The sequence below is a fragment of the Eumetopias jubatus genome, unplaced genomic scaffold (genome assembly GCF_037043125.1).
Source record: "Eumetopias jubatus isolate StellerSeaLion01/CBP00866 unplaced genomic scaffold, mEumJub1_p1.0 scaffold_14, whole genome shotgun sequence".
Taxonomy (NCBI): Eukaryota; Metazoa; Chordata; class Mammalia; order Carnivora; family Otariidae; genus Eumetopias; species Eumetopias jubatus.
In genome coordinates this window covers 92,936,571-92,958,932 of record NW_028274820.1, presented here as the reverse complement: position 1 = coordinate 92,958,932, position 22,362 = coordinate 92,936,571, and the positions used below count along the sequence as shown (strand labels likewise).

Below are 22,362 nucleotides of genomic sequence, written 5' to 3'. Positions count from 1 at the left end.
TGTCACTCTTTCCTGGACTTCCTGTTTTCTGTCTTCAACTCTTTCCCCCTCATCTCTGTATAACTAAGATAGGGTTCCCCTCCTCTAATCTTTAGAAATATTCCTCCCCTTAAAAATGGTAGGACTCTTTCCCAATGACTGTCTTTTAAAAATGGTTTGAAATGTATGGTCCCTCCTCCACACCAGCCCCCTGAAATACGTTGAAGAAGTTTGATAACAGGGAACAGGGCTTAAGTTTCTGTTCTTGTACTATGATACCCCCTTTTTCTTCCCTTTTACCAGTGCTAAATATACAGTAAGAACTTAATCAAAAGTGTTTTAATTGAATTGAATTCAGATTGTTCTTCCCCTCCCTCTACCTTTAGCAACAAAATGGAGATTCAAGTGGTTCAATAAATCATCACATTTTATTATTTCTTGTAAACAAAATATTTTCCATAGAAGAGCATTACATTAGCATCAGTGGATACAGTGAGATCAAATTTTCTTAAAGTGCTGATTTCTCAGAAATGTATGTTTTCAGGTCACTAAAGATTATCTGTAAGCAATTGGTCTTGGAAAGACATAATTTTTGAAGAACTCTCTTGCCCAATGAAAATGACTTAATATGAATAAAAAATACATTGCTCCAGTTGAATTGACAATTGGTATATCTCTACTGAATAATTCTAATAATGTTCTTACTTAAAAATTAAAAATTTACATATAGTAATATCACCAGTGTTCTTTCAAACTTGCTACTTTCTTGAAATTCACAGTTATCCCAATAACACTTTCAAAGTCCTAAGTATAATAATTTTATGAAGCCTCTTTTTAATTTTAATTTTTTTTTTTTAAAGATTTTAAGTAATCTCTACACCCAGCATGAGGCTTGAACTCACAACCCTGAGATTAAGAGTCACATGCTCCACTGAATGAGCCAGCTAGGGACCCCTGAAGCCTCCTTTTTAAATGCCTTCTTTTAAAATAGTCATCTTTGGGGGCACCTGGGTGGCTCAGTCAGTTAAACATCTGACTTGATTTCAGCTCAGTTCTTTTTTTTTTTAAGATTTTATTTATTTATTTGAGAAACAGAGAATGAGAGACAGCACGAGAGGGAAGAGGGTCAGAGGGAGAAGCAGACTCCCTGCTGAGCAGGGAGCCCGATGTGGTACTCGATCCCGGGACTCCAGGATCATGACCTGAGCTGAAAGCAGTTGCTTAACCAACTGAGCCACCCAGGCGCCCTTCAGCTCAGTTCTTGATCTCAGGGTCATGAGTTCTGGTTTCCCAGCATGGAGCCTACTTAAAAAATAGTCATCTTTGGATTATTTTATGATTCAGGGTTTTGTGTCTGTTGACTGTCTCAAGCTACTTCACATAATGGTGGATGTATGAGGAGTAGGCCAAGAGTGATACGCAGTATAAGAATGGATCACCAGTTATGTTCATTCTCAGGCCCTTGAAAGCATGCAAGAGAGAACCAGCAATTAGCCATCCCTCAAACTAGGTAAAAGCTAAATGAACCCACATTGGATGGAAAAAACAACAACCAAATCATTATGTCTATGCTGACCACTGTGGTGTTTAATTAGCTCTATTTTAAGACTTTTCTATGCTTAGCCCTTTCTCTTTACACAGGGTGCAGCAAATCACTTCCTTCTTAATAATGCATGTGTGGATCTTATCTTGACTGTGTCTGTGTTATAATCGATGGTCCAAATCATCAAAGTCACTGCCAACACTGGCATGCACTAGCTCACCACCCTCTTTGTTGCCCTGTTAACTGCTAAAGTAAGGAACTCAGACTACCAATGGCAGTGCTCACATTTATGAGTTATTTATCTTCATATATTGCCTCTGTAGTCTTTTCTAAAGCCTAATGTTTTTCTGTCTGGAACCCAAAAGACCTTGATCCAATAAAATATTAGCTTATAGTTTCCAAACAATTATTTCAACAGATTTAAACATATTTTTTTCTTCATATTTAAACATATTTTTTTCTTCATATACTTAAGGCAAAGTCAAACTTAAGCATGTTAACATCACCACTTTATCTAAAGATAGTAAAACTTTTTAAATTTCTTCCTCTGGGGGAACCACCCAGCCCAAGGTTCTGGCATGCATGGGAGGGAAAAATCAGTTCAGGAGCATTATGAAGTCAGTATTCATCATGAAATGGGTATTCGGGATGATCACACCACCTGTCAAAACAATTCCCCAAAGGGAAAAATTTCACTGCAAATGTTGCACAGCTGTATGTGTTACTAGCCTCCTTCAACAATTTCACTGATCCCTCCCTCTCTCCCTTATTCATTCCCTGTTTCTCACCCTATCTCCTCTGTTTTCCCTCAAGCCAGTGTCTCTTATTGAAGCCCTAGACAACACCCTCCGGTAAGCGTGTGTGTGTGTGTGTGTGTGTGTGTGTGTGTGTGTGTGTGTGTGTGTGTGTGTTGGAAGACCTCTCTATCAAGATTTTGCTCAGAACCAAAGCACATGAGGTGAGAGCAATGCCTGTTTGTGGTTTTTCATGCCCTTTCTCAATTCCTTCCTCCCCTCTGCTGTTTTGACACAGGCTGCCTTCCATGTCAATGATCCACATAAGCATTTCTCTTCAAATTTCTATTACCCATCATTATCACTCTCTTCTCGGAGTTTTTACCTGCCCTTCTCACTGGACCTCCTGCGAACTGAAAGTCTGAGATCTAGAAAGGTGATCAGTGAAGTAAGTTTCCATAATAATGATGATGATAATGAACCTATCCCTTAAACAACAGTGATGGAACAGTCAATAAGAAAGGATTGGCGTGGGTTGTACCTGCCATGGACCATGTCTAAGATTCAGTTCTCTGCAAGTATTATGAGCTTTAAATTAAAATACAAAATAAATAAAGGCTTTTCAATGTCAAAGATCAACTGGATGAAAAACAGAGAAGAATCATGGCCTACCATTCCTAAATGGTACAGTTTTTTTTTTTTTTTTGATAAATGAAGCCTACTGTTTGTTTCTCCTTGCTGATTTTTCTAGTTATTTCCTATGAGTTATTTTCCCAGTGTTGTGGTAATTAGGTATTAAATATGTCAAATTTCAAACTAAATATTGTCACCAACTAGCTGTAAAAAAAATCAGTACATTAGTGGTTTGACTGTCTCTTACTATCTCTTCTTAATTTAATGATATTTATTCAATAGTAATAGCTCATCTTCAAGAGCTATTAATTAACCAGTAAGTGTTGGTTAGGTCTGTGTTTGTGTTTACCTTTTTATTTCCAAGGCTAGGTGATACCTTTTGATGTCAAATAATGTTTTGCCCTGGAAAATTCACATTAGGAGGCTGTTGTATTAATTCAGAAATTGATTCAGAAATTCAATATTAGCATAGTCAGTGTGCTTTTTGACTAATGAGAAATAGTGGGAACAATAAAATAAATGTTCAAACTATATTAACTACCCTAATGAGCATTTTCCAAATGCTCTCTTAGAGAGGAGATTACAAACAGATTACTATCCAGGTGATTTCAAGAACTGGAAATAGTAATGAATAAAAAGAAAAAATGTGTATATATACATATATATATATATATGAGAACCATATATGTATGAACTGTAGTCTTTTGTTATTTTAAAGGCCCTATACTATTTAGAGAATAAAGGGCTACTTCAATTGATTAGCCAAATTTAGCAACATTTTGAAGGAGTGTAAGGAATTTTGCTTGTGGGAAGTCAGCTAATAGGTGAAGTTAGAAGCTCCACAATCTTACAGGTAAGCATTTGCCTATAGCCCTAGGTTCTTAGCTTCTAATGTGGTATTCTTTCTACTATGTTCCCATGTCTCTTTCTTTTTTGTTAATAACTTTGCTCTAAATTGTGCATCACTTTGACTTTTAGGAAAAAATAAATAGGCTAGAATATTTGTGTTGCTGTTGTATTAACATATATACACTATGACTTAATTCTCATCAGGTATTTAGCCTGCCATTCTCTAACCTAAGTCATGAGATGTCATAAATGCCAGAAATATTTTTAATAAAACTGTAGCTTATAGGAAGTTCCTGGAGTAAATGTAATTTACCCAGACCTGTTTAATACTCAGAACATGCTGCCTACTGGCCTTTACCCTTGTGATTTCTATGGCCCTAGGATAATCCAATACCCCTGGGCAGTACTTGGTGAATGGTCCCCCCATACTCACATGAGCATCTCCACAAAGCGGACATTTTTATTCAAGGCCTCAATGTCCTTCATTTCTTCTTCAGTGAGAGAAAAGTCAAAGATCTGAAATAACAGAAATAAAAGACATTATTGAAGGTAGAAAATGGGTCAAGCCTGGGATCAGGGAATGGGACCAGCAGCAGGAACCCTTTAAAAATTTATGAGCATTCTTTTTTTTTATGAACATGTTTAAAAGAATTATTCACCATGACCAAGTGGGATTTATTCCTGGGCTGCAAGGGTAGTTCAATATTCACAAATCAATCGATGTGATGTACCACATTAATAAAAGAAAGGATAAGAACCATATGATCCTTTCAATAGATGCAGAAAAAGCATTTGACAAAGTACAGCATCCTTTCTTGATAAAAACCCTCAACAAAATAGGGATAGAGGGAACATACCTCAATATCATAAAGGCCATATACAAAAAACCCACAGCTAATGTATCATCCTCAATGAGGAAAAACTGAGAGCTTTTCCTCTACAGTCAGGAAAAAGACAGGGATGTCCACTCTCACCATTGTTATTTAACATAGTAGTGGAAGTCCTAGCTTCAGCAATCAGATAACAAAAGGAAATAAAAGGCACCCAGACTGGCAAGGAAGAGATCAAATTTTCACCGTTTGCAGACAACATGATACTCTATGTAGAAAACCCAAAAGACTCCACCAAAAAATTGCTAGAACTGATACATGAATTCAGCAAAGTCACAGGATACAAAATCAATGTACAGAAATCTGTTATATTTCTTTTTTCTTTTGATTTTATTTTATTTTTAAGATTTTATTTATTTGAGAGAGAGAGCGTGAGTGGGGGTGAGGAACAGAGGGAGAAGGACAAGTAGACTGTGCTGAGTGAGGAGCCTAAGGCCAGCTTGATCTCATGACCCTGAGATCACGACCTAAGCCAAAACTAAGAGTCAGGCGCTTAACCAACTGAGCCATTCAGGCGCCCCAGAAATCTGTTGCATTTTTATACACCAATAATGAAGCAGCAGAAAGAGAAATCAAGGAATCAATCCCATTTACAATTGCACCCAAAACCATAAGACACCTAGGAATAAACCTAACCAGAGAGGGAAAAGATCTGTAGTCTGAAAACTGGAGAACACGTAAGAAAGAAATTGAGGATGACACAAAGAAATGGAAAAACATTCTGTGCTCATGGATTGGAAGAACAAGTATTATTAAAATGTTTAATCCACCCAAAGCAATCTATACATTCCATGCAATCCCTATTAATATATAATTTTCCACAGAACTAGAACAAATAATACTTAAATTTGTATGGAAACACAAAAGACCCCAAATTAAAAAAAAAAAAAAAAGATCCTGAATAGCCAAAGCAAACCTGAAAAAGAAAAGCAAAGCTGAGGGCATCACAATTCAGGAATTCAAGATATATTACAAAACTATAGTGATCAAAACAGTATGGTACTGGCACAAAAACAGACACATAGATCAATGAAACGCAGAAATGAGCCCACAACTATACGGTCAACTAATCTTCAACAAAGCAGGAAAGAATATCCAATGAAAAAAGATCATCTCTTCAACAAATGGTGTTTTGTTGGACCACTTTTTTACACCATACACAAAATAAATTCAAAATGGATGAAAGACCTAAGTGTGAGACAGGAAACCATCAAAATCTTAGAACACAGGCAGTAACCTTTCTGACATTGGCCATAGCAACTTCTTTCTAGATATGTTGTCAGAGGCAAGGGAAACAAAAGCAAAAATGAACTATTGGAACTTTATCAAGATAAAAACTTCTGCACATTGAAGGAAACAATCAATGTAACTAAAAGGCAGCCTATAAAATGGGAGAAGATACGTGCAAATGACATATCTGATAAAGGGTTAGTATCCAAAATATATAAAGGCCTCAACACCTAAACAAATAATCCCCAGTTAAAAAATGGGCAGAAGACAAGAACAGACATTTTTCCAAAGAAGACATACAGATGGCCAACTGTCACATGAAAAGATGCTCAACATCACTCATCAGCAGGGAAATACAAATCAAAACCACAATGTGATACCACGTCACACCAGTCAGAATAGCTAAAATTAACAAGTCAGGAAACAACAGGTGTTGGCGAGGACGTGGAAAAAGGGGAACCCTCCTACACTGTTGGTGGGAATGCTAGTGCAGCCACTGGAAAACAGTGTGGAGGTTCCTCAAAAATTTAAAAATACAATTACCCTATGATCCAGCAATTACACTGCTAGATACTTACCTAAAGGATACAAAAATACTGATTTGAAGGGATACATGCATCCTGATGTTTAGAGCAGCATTATCAACAATAGCCAAGATACGGAAGGAGCCCAAATGTCCATCAACTGATGAATGGGAAAAAAAAAATGTGGTATATATACATACAATGGAATATTACTCAGCCATAAGAAACAATGAATCTCTCCTTTTGCTATAACGTGTATGGAGCTAGAGAGTATTATGCTAAGCGAAATAAGTCAGAGAAAGACAAATACCAAATGACTTACTCATATGTGGAATTTAAGAAACAAAATAGATGAGTATAGGGGATGGAAAAGAAAAAGAGAGAGGGAAGTAAACCATAAGAGACTCTTTACCATAGAGAACAAACTGAGGGTTGTTGGAGGGGAGGTGGGTGGGGGATGGGCTAAATGGGTGATGGGCATTAAGGAGGGCACTTGTAATGAACCCTGGGTGTTATGAGTGATGAATCCCTAAATTCTACTCCTGAAACCAATATTACACCATATGTTAACTAACTAGAATGTCAATAAAAAATTGATACAAAAAATAATTGTTAGTTTCTTTCAGTTCTGTCAGATATTTCCTTTTAGTTCTTCATTTATGTTGAAGCTCCATTATTAGTGATATACACATAAAAGATTTTTATGTCAAAAATTTATGAATATTAATGATGTACTATATGTTGGTTAATTGAATTTAAATAAATAAATTAATTAAAAATAAAAATAAATCAAAAAATAAAATTATGAATATCTGCAAATGTGAGAGAAGTTGGGCTGGTGCTGGGGGGCCACATCCCCATGCAGAATTGGGGTTCTTCTGTTCTGCTCTTTGTCTTTGAGACACTCCTGCTAGGGCTTTCTTGCAGGACATTCCAAATGCACTGCAACAACATATGTTCAGGACACCTAAAATTCCAAGAGTGAAGAATTTTTTATTGTTTCTGGATGAGAAGCTAAACCTCTGATTTTGGACTATGGCCTTTGTGCACTTGTTTTTAAAAATATTCCCTAGTCTCTAAATTTGCTTATGCATTTTTTTAACTTTTAATTTGCTTTGTTTTATTCTTTTAATCATTTCTCTCATCATTTTTAATATGTTTTCTACCTTTTAAATCTATTACATTTTCATTATTTTTTCTTAGCTTGTACATTTTATACTCTGGTTTTATAATTGTCCTTTATTAACATTTTAATATTTTATTTTAGCTTATTTACATTTTTAGCACTTGGTTTATCTATAATGATCTTTTACTGTATTGTTTTAACTTGTAATCCCTTAACTTTTATTTTAGTAATTTATATTTATAAATTTTAATTATATAAGTGATACATAAATATATGCTTTTTTGTGAGAATTAAAACACTACAGAAGTCTATGGACTTGCACAGAATAATAAATGAAAGGCCCTCTTGTTACCCACCACTCCAATCCTATTCTTCTTCCCAAACATTCCTTCCAAACATCCAACACACCAAGAACAAAATGCAACAATTGTATCGTATTTTTATTATTCTGCAACTTTCTTTCATTCATAGAATATGTCTTGGTGATCTTTTCTGACAAAATACTGACTTTAATTTAATCACTGCATTCATAGTATAGCTGTAACACTATTTACCTAATCATTCCCCCATGGGTTGTGTCCAAGTGCTCTTTTCAGGGAGTGCTTTTCTTTGATTATTATTCAAATATTGAGTTTATGAGATTGTGAATCAAAACTTTGCATTACATGGAAACAGTCATGAATGACCAATCACTTATAAAATAAATCCTTACTCAAACTTTCTTTTTGCTTAACATTAGGTCCACTTTTTAAGTATTGGTGATTCATTTTCTGACTCCAGTGAATATATAATGTAAAGTGAAGTTGTAAATCTTGCCAAAGATGCAGGATTTCATGAAGTCAATGAAAGTGATCTTGGTTTGCTTCAATTATAGGCAAAATGTTTTTCAGATGGAATCTGATGCATTTAAAGTCTACTTCAGTAGATGTATCAAGAGTGTGATTTGAAAAAAAATCAAAGGATTTATAATCTTCAGATGAAGTTCTGTGAAATTTTACCAGCATTATTCTTTTTATGATCCCTTAGCAAAAACCTTTCTGAAGTAGAGAGCGTCACATTCTGTTATCATGCAATTTTGTCAAGCATATTTTTAAGTTTCTTCTAAGATTTAGTACACATATACAATCGTAACCTAAATTTTGTTGACTATAAAATAACTAAAATTATTTCATAATTTTCTAATTTTTTTTTTTTTAAGTAGGCTCCACACCCAGCATAGAGCCCAATATAGGGCTTGAATTCATGACCCTGAGATCAAGACCTCGGTTTTAATTTTAAGGTAAACTTCCACATTCTTCCTCCCTCCCTCCATTCTTTCTATGCAATGTTTTTCTTTATTTTATGTGGATTGATTTTCATTTTTTTATGACACAAATTATCCTAAGTTATTCACTTACTCATAGCTGAGTACCTGATATTCTGCCCCCACTGCCCCAATCTGCTTCTCTTATAGTAAAGATTTCAAGAAAGAGAAAGTGTTAACCGTATTCAATGCTGTTGGAAGATCTACTAGAACAAGGACAGAGAAGTGATTATTGGCTCTAGCAAGGTGGAGGTCATTGGTGAACTTGACAAGAGCTGTGTCAGGGTGCAACCTCAGTTTCAATGGGTTTAAAGGAGAGTGGGGGAAAGGGACTTGGAGGTAGTGAGAACAGAATTCTCTTTTAAGGGTCTGTTGTAAACAGAAAGAAAGAACTGGATAATAGCTGGAGAAGAACGTCTAGATTGGATTTTACCTTTTAAGACTGGAGGTTACAGCATTTTTGTATGTTGATGGGAGTTATGTAGTGGAGAGAGAACGCAGGAGAGAGAGGGGAATTTTTGAGGGGTATGAAAGGGTTATTAGGTATTAATAACTGCAGTTTCCAAGGAATAATAATGGGAATAGTGGATGAAATATATAGGACAAGATCATTGTGGGAGAAGAGGTTAAAGAACTATCAGGCCAGGTTATTGGAAGGACTATCCATATGTATGTTGAATTCACTAAGAATTGTGACGGGGAGAGTTTTGGAAAGAGGGAAAGTGAGTAACCTTCAAGGAATGGGGGTCAGTGGATGATGGCAACAAGGCAGATAGTGAGTGGTAAAATTTGATTTTTTGTTGTTTTAATGTTAAAAATATCCTGCTTTTTAATTTTCTTCATTCTTACCTTGAATTTTATATAGCTTTTGTTTTTAATTTATGATTTAACTTTTTGTTACATGATTTTTATTTCTATGACTTTTTTTTCCTTTATTGTAAACATATTTAATTTCCCCTTTACCCTTTATGTTTTGTGGACATTCCCCATTCTTTTAAAATACTTTTAAAGGTTTACTTTACCTTAGTTCTAAAAGAAAATAATTTTCTATTTTGTCAATTCTTGGTTTTAATACCCAGCAAAATTTGTGGCTACAGGGCAAGTCTAAACCCTATAGAGTGGAAATTAGCTGTGATTTCCACTGTCATTTTCCTTATAGATTTTTATCTCTTTCATATTTTCTTGTGGTATGTGAACCTCTGAACTCCATTTCCTTATTATCAGGACTATGGAAATATACTGACTATATGACTATAACAGAAAGAGTTGTGATAAAATTTTTAGGAGAATGATTTAGGAGATTGTACCTTTACTACAAAGTTGTGATTCACTAAATAACATAAAGTCCAAAGGCTTTAACCTTCCATTGCACAGACCACTAGTAACCACTCTCATTTTCTGAACAGTAAAATTTTGAATGCATGAAAATATTTGTTTCAGGTGCATCAAAACTTGTCTTAATTTTTGATGAACTAACACATTAGCTGTCTAGACAGCTTATTCTTTTAAGATGGCTGAAAACAGTGTCAACCCCTTTTAGTAAGAGGTATTTTGTTAAATGTTAAAATGCTGTCCGTAGTGGTATAACTGTTTATCAATCTTTCCTCTTTTTGCTAATAACAGAATCCGCTCTTTCCTCTTATGAACTTATCTTCCACCATCTAGGAGCGCTGTTTGTCACATGAATTCATTTCCAGCACAGGAATACGGTTGTAGCCCAGGGGGCCAATCAAAGTATCTTACTGGATACGGTGATTAATGTGGGAGTGGTGCATGACCCACAAAGGGACAATCAGGGATTGATAGAGATCCTCGCAGAAGCCTTTACCTGTGATCATCTTCACTGAGTATGAGTAATAGATTAGCCTGGAGCTGTCAGGGACTGTTTGTGCCACCATGTAGAGACAGAGAAGGTTGAGGGGGAAGAGGGGAGTGTGGAGGGAGGAAGGGAACTCAGTCCTTTTATAAATCATTTGAATACCCCTGCCCAGTCATGCCTGATTTATCCATGGGATGTTCCAGTTATATGGCCCAATAAATCATGTCTCTCTTTGGTAAGTTTGAGTTGCATTCTGTCATGTGGTAGCAAAAAAGCTCTGAAGATAAATTGTCTAATATCATGAATATCTTCCTGTGGCAGTACTTATATTTTCACCCCATTATTTTAAAAGGCTATATAATATTTCATTGTACAAATATATTATAATTTGTTTTACAAGATTCTACTGAAGATTGTTTCCAAGTTTTTTTAAAAATGATAAATCATGCTCTAGTAAATATCCATATATGTGTGCATGTATGTGTAAATATAGTATCAAGATTGTTGGGTCAAATGGATATGTGGGCTTGAATTTTGATGGATCTGGAAAAGTGACATCCTGCTCCTTCAAATCTTATACCAGTTAATGTTTCTAACAGGAGTATATGAAAGTGCCTGTTTTTGTACATATTCAATATTCTGATTATTTTCCTATCTGAGGGGATAAATCCTGTCTCATTTACTTACTTTTTGAGATTATTAAACTCATTAAACTACTTATTTACATATTTTCTTAAATAAAATTATTGAGACAAACAACTTACTTTTTGAGATTATTAACTGATGAGTAATTAATTTTGCATGGTACTTTTCTATGGCTGTATTTACCTAGCAGTTTAGCCTTGAGTAGTAGCAGAGTAAACTAATCACTCCTTTGTCTAGTGACCTCTTCTCACCTGTAAGTTATGATGCTGATCACAGATTATTTATTGAGGAAATAAAGGCAATTAGCACTCATGAAGTCGAATGATCTTCTTCAATAATTTCCAAATTTGTTCCTAACTTTTACCAGAGACGTTAAGGAGGCAGAAAGTTTGCTATTATCAGTTTCAAATTTTATACCTTTTATACCTTCCATTCCTGCTGTTCTGGTGGAGAAGTGAGTAGGTAGTGCCAAGAGTCTAGGTAAGGTAAGGAAACAGAAGAAATAAGGGAGCTAGGTTATGTATGAGCAGTGAGGCAATCCCCAAAATGCTGGGAACTGTCTCAAATTCAGATATACAGAGTGTGGGTTGGGAAGCAGGTATAAAATAAAATATGAAGGCATTACAAGTTTCTTATTAATCTGAACTGGAAGTTCTTCAAACAAACAAACAAACAAAACAACTCTACTTTTTACATTTCCAGAAGCAGTTCTCTTACTTGAAAGTTTTCTTTGATCCTTTCAGGGTTAAAGCTTTTAGGAATAACAACCACTCCTCTCTGGATGTTGAAACGCAAAACAATTTGAGCTGCTGTCTTCTTGTACTTTTCCCCCAGTACGTTTAGAAGTTCATCCTTTAGCAAAGGTGGGGAAGATACATTCACCCTTAAAAAAAAAAAAAAAATCAAAACCTGCATCATATTTAGCTCAGGTAATAAGAACAGATGGTTAGTCAATCACCCTTCTCCTCTGTCTCCCCATCCACCTGGTCACCTACCAGGACACTTGAGGTCCCCTGTAACCAATTTCTCAGAGTGCAGAGCACTCAGTGTTGAAGAGTTGCTTTTAGCATGAAAAGATCAAGATTTTATATGTCAGTCACATTTCAATAAAATGAATAAATGGATAAATAAAAAGAAAAGATCAAGAGAGGCAAATTGAAGGGGCACCTGGGTGGCTCAGTCCTTAAGTGTCTGCCTTTGGCTCAGGTCATGATCCCAGGGTCCGGGGATGGAGCCCTGCATCAGGCTCCCTGCTCTGCGGGAAGCCTGATTCTCCCTCTCCCACTCCCCTCGCTGTGTCTTTCTCTGTCAAATAAATAAAATCTTTAAAAAAAAAAAAAAAGAGAGGCAAATTGATAGAGCTGCCTCTTTCAGAGGGTAAATAGTATTTCTTTGCGGGTTTCAGAGAGAGGACTGAGTTGGAAGTAGGCATGCAGGGTAAGGCAGGAAAACCAAAGTGGAAGAAACAGAGGCACAACTCTTCGAGTCATGTTTATGTAGAAAAGTTTCTACTTAAGTCTGTGGAACACATCACAGCAGAAGTGAATACAGAGATCAAAAAATTCTAAATTTTCAGGATATGGTCATGAAGACTCTTTGTCAAATATACCTAAACTAACATTTAGTGAGCATTTCCTATGTTTCAGGCACTGTTAGGTAATTTTATACATACAGTATAATCAATTCTTATACCACCTGTGTGAGGAAGGTTTCATTAGCTCCAACTTGTAGATATAGAGAATGGCTCAAAAAGATTAAGTTACTTTCTTAAAATCACAGAGCCATATAGTCATGCCAATCAAATAATTCACATTAGTCTCATACTCTATATCAAAGGAAACACTGCTGAAGAGACATACAGCATTGCTTACCAGTTTGGATTCCTAGAGGTCCCCAAAGGGCTGTATGCAATAATGACAATGTCATGTTGTTGGCAAAATTTCAAGAGTTTTGGCTGGGTGAAATATGGATGGCACTCAACCTACATGGTTGCATTGGAGAGCAGAGCACAAAATTAAAACCTTGTAGGGAATGCAGTTTTTATACAGTTTTTAAAAAGTTTTTCAATAAAACCCATTTACAAGTATTATGGATAATGAGGCAAATGCTAAATATTGTTCCTAACAAGGAAATTTTCATTGTTTATTGGTGAGATTAAGTAAAACAAGGTTAGTGAGTTCACCATCTGTGGAGTAATTCTAAAATAAGTGGGGGGCAAATTCAATTTCGTAAAGTTATCATAGTTTAAAACTTTGAGGGAACAAACTTAATTATTTACAGTCACCATTCCAGCAAATACAATTTTCTATAACAAAAAAACAGTCTCAAGGTTCAGATTACAGTCTTGGTAAATAGAAATGACATGTTGCAGAAGCTCTCTCTCTGTAGCTATCAAGTATCTAAGAATAATTTCACAAGGGGTAGAGCATGTATAACATGAAATCTAAAGATGAATTTTGTCGTTTTGGCCAAGAGTTCTTTACACCACCCGGTGCAGGCCTACGTTCATCTTTAGTATCTTATAACTGGCAAGGTTCCTGCACTAAAAATACTTGCGTCACAAAGTTCTTCTCAAAGTTTCTTCTTAGCCACTATGGTAATTTTTGACCTATGCTTTTCTTACCTTTTTAAATTAAAATCAACCAAGGCTGAATTAAAATAATTGAAACATATATTTATTATCTTCATTGTCTGGAAGAGTGAGTATTTGATGAGTTTTGTTTCTAGAAGTCACAAGTATATGCTACTGATGAAGTGGCAAAGGTAAACTGAGCCTCTTCCTGGTGGGTCTTCTTTCTGTTCTCTAACTTGACATACTTTTTTTCCCCTGATATAATCTTGTTCCCTTACCCTAAGAAACACTTGTGGGATTTCTCCTCCTTGGAACATTTCTTAAATAATTCTAGAAAGTAACACACAGACTAAAATAAGGCAGGAATCACACTTCTTAGTGTTTCCTTCCTTTACCCTCTCCAACTTCCAACATCGCTCTCTACTTTTTCAATTCCAATCTTGTCTATTATTGGTAGACCAGTCTCTCCAAAATATGTATTTTATCACGTCATTCCACTACTTAGAAACTAACTATGAATTCCTTACTTTAATGCCCTCCTGTTCATTCCAAACACAACATTTCATTTTCCCACAAGGACTCCTTTCTAATCAGATTGGTGTGCTGTTGCTTGTCTCTGGCCTATTAAATATGTAGAAGTATGTATGTATATATCCGTATGTATATATGTGCGTGTTTATATACACATCAAACAGTTTTACAACCTACCCTTTGAAAAAGGACTTCATATGGCTTGTGACAAAAGGTATGCGTAAAAAGGCTATTACAATTAGAAATAAAACAAATAGATATGCACATATCTGTGACTGAACTGAATCTATGAACTGAAATTTAGGACTACGCAGAGAGTTGCACTGGGCAACATACTAGAAACATCTGCTCGACAAAAGCTTTTGAGTTAACATATAAACTCAACACCATAACTTAAAATAATATAATATAAATCTTTGCTTAGACAGTTGTTGGGTAAAAATTCCAGGGCATATCACGAAAGGGACAACCAGTGAGGGAAATTCTGGGGGTGGGAGTGGATAAGCTAATAAGATCTAAATGCATATGAACTCACAGAGAACCATAGTCCTTCTTTTCAGAGCATTTATCTCAGTTTCTAATTATCAATAGATTTTGTGATTGTTTGATTATTGTGTGCTCCCCACTAGATAGCTAGTGCTCCGAGAGGAAGGGTTGTGTCTGTCTTTAGCCACGTATGCATGCACGCCTAGAACCTAGCAAAGTGCCTGGCATAAGGCAGGTGCTCAATGACTGTTGAATGAAAACATAATGATACAGAGAGGACCAAGTCAGCATCTTAGGAAGCATTACTGATGCTGCAGACTGTTACAAGGAGGGGTTTTATAAGGACTGCAGCTTGGTGGGGTCATTTCAGGCCAGTGAATGATCTTTGTTTGGTATGCTGGCACTGGATGCTCAGTTTAAGGTGGAAGGTAGTGATGGTTTCTCTTGTCACAGTACCTTGATGTCATCATTGCCCAGGAACTTGCTCATTTCCAAGAAGAAGCATATCTAAGCACGCTTGCTTCCTTCTTTGCTAGGGACTGGTTATAGCCCTTTGTGGATGGGCCAGTGGAGAGGCAGTCTTTACTTTTTCTTGTTTACTATGTAAAATTGACATCATTGACAGTGTCTTGACATGTCTGGGGCTTTTACAACACTATTTGGTAGTGCAGAACTTCAGATATCAAAATCTCACAAGGTAAAGTTAAGTTGGACAGAACCTGTGAAGGAAGACATTAACCCCATCCTGTGTCTTTCTGTAAAAAACGGTGTCGAATTTTCATTTCATTAAATCAAACTCAAAAAATAGTTATTGATTCCTAAATCAGGACACCTGGGATTTAGGCCATAGTGAATAGGGTTAGGAAAAACTGAAGAATTTGAAAATCTTTCCTTTCTCCCCACCTCCCTCCCTTCATTTGTTAGTAGAATTAGGTGTGTGAGATTAAATAGCCTGAGGTAGATCCACAGACTCCTTTGAATCAGGCTGGGAAAACACTGCATGACAAATTGCCCACCAGGAAGGCTTTCAGAGAGATTAAGCCAGGGATGGAGCCTGGAGACACATTTGTTTAGATAGACATCATGGGTAGTACTAAGGAAGCTTGGAATGCTCAGGCTCTGAGAATGAGTATAGAGTGCCCTTGTTCATAAAGTCTATGAAAAAATATAAAAATCTGCAAATTATACTTTAGATTTATTCTAATGGGAAAATTAGTTTTTAAATATGTGAATTTTGAATTTTGCAAGGTCTTCAGGTATGTATTCCTTATATATAAAATATGCCCACCCTCTATAAGGCCCACAATATGTCATCATGTTCCTTGCCTGAAAGCTATTTGAATGTGGGCACGGAAAGGTGCTCATTTTGTGTCTCTGGAGTAGAGGTAGGTACCCAGGGCACAGGGTAATGGCTGGTGGCCAGTAGACCTGCACTTGGATCTGTACCATCTCTAGAATATTGGTATATTCACCATGAAGCAAATGAACAAGCTTGGGATATGATTTTCCGACATGTCTTGTTTCCCTTGCAGGGTACATTTGTGAAGCTATTCATGATTCTTGTGCCAGCATATCAGGGTATTTCCTCCTTGGCATGAGGAGACACACTGTCAAATTCTTTTTTTTTCACACTGTCAAATTCTTATTCCATTTTTCATTCTGAGGTCAAAAATCTCCATCCTCTTTTGTATATTTGTAAGAAGGAACATGTGTCATTTTAACTTTTTATAACAAAATATTATTGTTGGGGGTGCAGGAGAGAGACGTGCTGGTGAGGTTAGAGTAGGAATAAAGGGATAGATTGAGATCAGTTAGGAAGTCAAGGGTTGTTGCTATCTGCTCCTAGAGCATATGGTATAGTGTTGGCTTAGGTGTCGATTAGGAAGTAATACTTCTAAATATAGCAACACTTCTATTTTAGCTGGCTATTGTCATGATAGGTAATAATTCATTCTTTCTGTTATTAACTCAAGACAGTTTTGAGTTACTAAAAACAATGAATCAAGCAAACAAGTCAACCATAACTCCAATACGTGAATATTTACCCTAAGAATATTATTTTAATGTAGCTTCTTAGTGTTTTATGAAGTAGGGTGAAGAGAGTATCATCATCCCCATTTAACAGTATTTTGTTGTGATTATAAAAGTAACATATACTCATGACAGAAGATTTGGAAAATACAGAAAAGCATAAAGAAGAAAACAAAATTCACTTGTCCTTCATAGCCAGAGATAACCACAGTTAGTATTTTGATATATTTCTTTCCAATATTTTTTCTATGCATGTTTTAAAATAATATATTCACATCAATACTGAATTACATTTTGTATCCTGGTTTTTCCCCTTCATATCATGGCCATTGCTCTTTTGCTCAAAAATGAGCAAAAGATAATCTTTTATTAAGATTTTACATTACATGAGTTTTATAATTTATTTAAATATTCCCCCAATTTTTCATATGTGTGTTGTTTCCTTTCCATTTTTTTTTTTGGCCTTTATAAACAGTACTGTGACAAACACACATAAAGGCTTTCAGATTTTTTTTTTCACAAGGATACATTCTTAGGAATATAAGACTGTGAACATCTTTTAAGGCTCTTGACACTTATTGCCAAATTGCTTTCCAGTAAGGCTGAACAAATTTGTACTTTCCAGCACTTTATCACTTGCTTATATGGAACATTATATTAAAAAATAAAACGAAAGCTTTGCTAATTTGATATACAATACGAAATAATACTTAAATTTCTGTAATTACTAGTGCAGTTGAGCATTTTTCATATGTTCACTAGTCTTGCAATTTGTCTTCTCGAATTTCTGTTCACCGTTCTTTTGCTCACTTTTCTGTTGAGCCTTAGTGTTTTATCTTTGAATTTTTCGTTAATTTTTATTAGGCTTTTAACTCATAAGGCTATGATCCCCCTTTTCTATTCTATTTAAACTATAATTATCCATTTTTTGCTCTTTGTTTCTAATATTTTTAGAATTTAATGCTTTTATGCTATTAAATATGTCAGTTTCTTTTGTAATTTTCCCATGGCTTCATTTTCTTTTTTTTAAAATATTTTATTTATTTATTTACTTATTTGAGAGAGAGAATGAGAGAGAGAGAGAGCATGAGGCGGGGGAGGGTCAAGGGGAGAAGCGGACTCCCCGCTGAGCGGGGAGCCCGACGCGGGACTCGATTCCGGTACCCCGGGATCATGACCGGAGCCGAAGGCAGTCGCTTAACCGACTGAGCCACCCAGTCGCCCCTCATGGCTTCATCTTCTCTCTATAGCTCTGGAAAACTAAAATCGTTTTGTAGTATGCACAAGTGACTTCCTCTTTCTTTAACTCCCGGTTGAAGAGATACTAGGAAGAGGACACAAGGCAAATTTCTGTATTTGTTTCTACATAACTAGCCGTTTCCTCCACACTATTTACTGAAAAATTCATCCCTTTGCCATTAGTTTGTGTTACTGTTTCTACATTAAGTTTTTATTACACTTGGGCCTGTTTTAAGATATTTCTTTATTTTCTATTAATTTGTATGTTGGTTCTCATACTAATCTTACACAATTTTAAGTGCTCTGTACATCTTAATATCTGGCAGATCTAGTTCCTCCTCATTATTTTTCTTCAAAAAATTTTTTGGATTATTTTTGCTTGGCTTTGAGCTTGCAAATCTTTTTTTAAGAGACATAAATTGAGAGGTGTCACAAGACTTGTTCTCAGGGTCTTATGATGAGATATATGTAGAGTGACCACAAGATTTCTGACTCCTAGCCCAGGGTTCTCCTGTTAAGTAAATACTGGAATCTCCCCCTCCCCTCACAGTCCCCCTCTCACCTCCCACCTCCCGTCAAACTGTACCTGGTTGCTGACTGGCTTATATTTGAGTCCTGGTTTGTTCAAGATGAGCTCTAGCTGCCTGCGGTTAAAATTGGATACTCCGAGAGATTTCACCAAGCCAGCGTCTTTGCAAGCTTCTAAAGCCTGTTGAGGAAAGGTCAAGGGGTTTAAAAAAAAAAAGCCTCAAAACAAATGATAATGTTTGTGAGGGTGACTATGAATCTTTAAGAAGGAAAGTCCTTGGGTATATTAATAAGCGTTCTGTGAAGAAAAAAAAAGTGAGAGAGGCAGGAATTCTAGAATTGAATTAGTGTGGGAAATACTATACAGCATATCTTCCCCTAGCATTTTCACAATGTATACCAGTCCCTTAAGAGTGATCTTATTTCTTGAAATCTGTTGAGATTTGCTTTATAGCATGGTACCTGATCCATTTTTATAAATGTCTGGCATGTGTGAATATGTATATCTCTTTTTATTAGATATAAATCTCTCCTCTTGCTCTGTACCTCTCTCTCATGCACATATATATATATATGTACAACATATATAAACACACACACACTATATGCAAAATTAGGTCTAGCTTTTCCTGACTTCTCAATAATTTAAAGGACTATGTCAGAAATTTCCCACTATATTAGAAGACTTTATCAATGTCTTCTTATAGTTTACTGACTTTTGCTTTATATATTTTGAAGATATTTTATATGGTACATATGTGTTTAAAATTGGTATATATTCGGGGCGCCTGGGTGGCTCAGTCGGCTAAGCGTCTGCCTTCGGCTCAGGTCATGATCCCAGGGTCCTGGGATCGAGCCCCAAGTCAGGATCCCTGCTCAGCAGGGAGCCTGCTTCTCCCTCTCCCTCTGCTGCTCCCCCTGCTTGTGCTCTCTCTCTCTCTGTCAAATAAATAAATAAAATCTTTAAAAAAATAAGTATATTTTCTTGGTAATTTGAGTCTTTTATCATGTTATTTATACTTCCCTATAAATTTTAGAATCAGCTTTTCAATTTCTTTTGGTATTTTGACTGGGACTCCATTGAGTCTTTCAATCAGTTTGGGGAAAAATAACAACTTGATGTATTCAGTCTTTCTATCAAAGAACATGATATATCTCTCAACTTATTTAAAGTTTGAAAAATCGCTCTCAGTAGTGGTACCTGGCCGGCTTAGTTGGTAGAGCGTGTAACTCTTGATCCTGGGGTTGTGAGTGCAAGCCCCACGTTGAGCATAGAGATTACTTAAAAATAAATTGTTCTCAGTAATGTATCACATAGTTTTTACTGTTTAAGTCTTGCACTGATTTTGTTAAATTTATCTCTAAACACTTAGTATCATTTAAAAAAATTTAATTTCCAATTGTGTGTTGCTAACATATACTTTATATATAAATACAATTTTTATTTCTTGTCCTATGTGTTATTTACATGTGTGCTTTTTAGTTTCCAAATATTTGATGGTTTATCAGATTGATTTTTGTTATTGACTTCAAATTTAATTCTAATTTTATCAGACAGACTTTGCATAAAGAATATTATTAAATGTATTGAGATTTTTTTTCATGTCTCAGGCAATGGACTATTTTGTTAAATGTTCTACATGCCCTTGAAAAATAGCGTTTTGTTATAGTTTGTGAAGTATCTATAAATGCCAATTAGGTCAAGCTGGTTGATAATGTTCATATCTCTTCTATAGATTTCCATCTACTTATCTCAATTATTGAGAGAGAGGTTCTGAAATCTTTGACTGTAATTTTAGATTATTCTCTTTCTCTTTTCAGTTCTCTTCATTTAAGCTTCATGTATTTTGGAGTTCTGTTATTAAGTGCATAGATGTTTAGGATTGATCTCTTCATTATTATAAAATTTTGCTCTGAAATCTTTGCTGATATTAAAATAGCTACTCCAGCTTTCTTTTGATTACCATCAGCCTAGTATATCTTTTTTATCCTTTTACTTTTTTTTCTTAACCTTTTACTTCTAGCCATTTGTTTCTTTTTATTTAAAATGGATTTCTTTAATATATATAGTGGGGTTTTGCTTTTTATATATTCTCATAACCTCTGCCTTTTAACTGAGTTGTTTAGACTACATACATTGTGATTATTAATATAACTGAGTTTAAATCTCTTGTCTTGCTCTTTGTTTTCTATTTTTCTCATCTATTCATTTTCCCTCTTTTTTTCCTGTCTTTTCCTCAATTTCTTATTGTTTCTTCAATTTTTTTTCTTTATTGTCTTGTTTGCTATACTCAGGAAGTTTTAACATTTTCTCTGTATGTTTAATATTCTGAAATTTCACTGTAATGTATCTAGATAAGGGTTTTCTTTTCTCTTTGGTAATCCATGCCCTTTATCTTTTTTTTTTTCTTCAAATATTACCTCTTTTTCTTTTTTTTTCCGAGACTCCTATTGTATGAATACTAGAAATTCTAATTTTATCCTTTACATCTCTTAGCTTTTCTTTCATATTTAAACAATTTTCTTGTCCTTTCCTTCTTCATATTGGGTGGTGGGGTTGCTCATCCTGATCTTTCAGTCTGATAATTTTTTCTTTGTCTATATCCATTCTATTTTTATCGCATTGATTGCACTGTTTTACATTTTTCTAATTATTATTTTTGCTTGTTTTTTAAAAAATGTATTCTTGTTCTTGTTTCATATCACTAACACCTTATCTCCTTGAATCTATTAATTGGCTAAAAAAGTTAAAAATTCTTGGTCTTCTGTTCTGTTTATGCTTGGATCTCTAATTAAGATACGATGTTTCTTTGTAAAATAAATGCCTTGTAATTTGGGGTTGTTAACACATTTTTTTTCCCTGGGGATACAGGCTATGCTATAGGGCAGTCCCTTGGAAAGGAACCCCAGACTCCAAACCTAGTCATCTACAATGAGGTCAGGAATGAGTGTATGATCTCTTGAGTGGAGAGCCCCAGGCATCAGAAAACCCAATCAATGCCTCCTCACCCCTCAAAACAACTCCACAATTCAGATAATCAGCTATAACTACAAGGGGGATGTCCATTAGAAAGAGGTACTTGTTAGAGTGTAATTTCCCAGCCTCTGGAGTTTGGAATGAGAGAGGGAGGGGAACAACTGCCAGAGGTCAGATAGTAACTCATGTTTTTCTCAGCCTCTCACAAGTGCAGGATTTCAGTGCTACTCTGATTTGATTCCTAAAGACATCTGAACATGAGTCTTATATTTCTGCATGTGTGGAGCAGACAATATTTGTTCCAAGGCTATATAGCAGGAGAGAAGAAAAAGCCAAAAGAACTCTAAGGTCCTCTCCTATGTTATCCTCTTATAGCTTATTGGGCCGCCTTCTACTCTAGGTAAAAGCTGCCATATTACCTCATAAAGAAACCAGTTCAAGATATCTGTACCCCTCACCCCCAGCATGAATCCATACAGGTTTTCTCATTACTTCCCCATCGTTTCCCTAATCTTATGATCTTGGGGAAGGAGCCAACAGCTTGCTCAAAATTGGAACCAGAATTATTGTTTCAGTTTTTCATGTATCATTTTGTTTCTTTTAAACATCATAGTAATGATTTTTATAAATTCAATTTGAGAAACTCCAAAAATCTGTGAATTTATCACATTTATATATTTTTATTTACAGTTACATTAGAATTTATTTCCTTTCTTTTTCTTT

At 35.4% G+C, this 22,362-nt stretch overlaps 1 protein-coding gene across 4 annotated transcripts in view; it reads right to left on the bottom strand.

Annotated features, from left to right (window-relative positions):
• Window positions 1–2,140: 2,140 nt before the first annotated feature.
• Window positions 2,141–22,362, bottom strand: part of AKR1D1 (aldo-keto reductase family 1 member D1) — a 41,103-nt gene continuing 20,881 nt past the window's right edge. For 3 of the 4 annotated variants that reach the window (XM_028106375.2, XM_088018699.1, XM_088018700.1), the window contains 5 exons: window positions 18,721–18,843; window positions 13,147–13,256; window positions 11,993–12,158; window positions 4,172–4,254; window positions 2,141–2,183 (listed from right to left, as the gene is read on the bottom strand). In XM_028106375.2, coding sequence (XP_027962176.1) covers window positions 2,141–2,183; window positions 4,172–4,254; window positions 11,993–12,158; window positions 13,147–13,256; window positions 18,721–18,843 — 525 coding nt within the window. The remainder of the gene's footprint in view (window positions 2,184–4,171; window positions 4,255–11,992; window positions 12,159–13,146; window positions 13,257–18,720; window positions 18,844–22,362) is intronic. The other variant, XM_028106376.2, reaches the window with a different exon arrangement.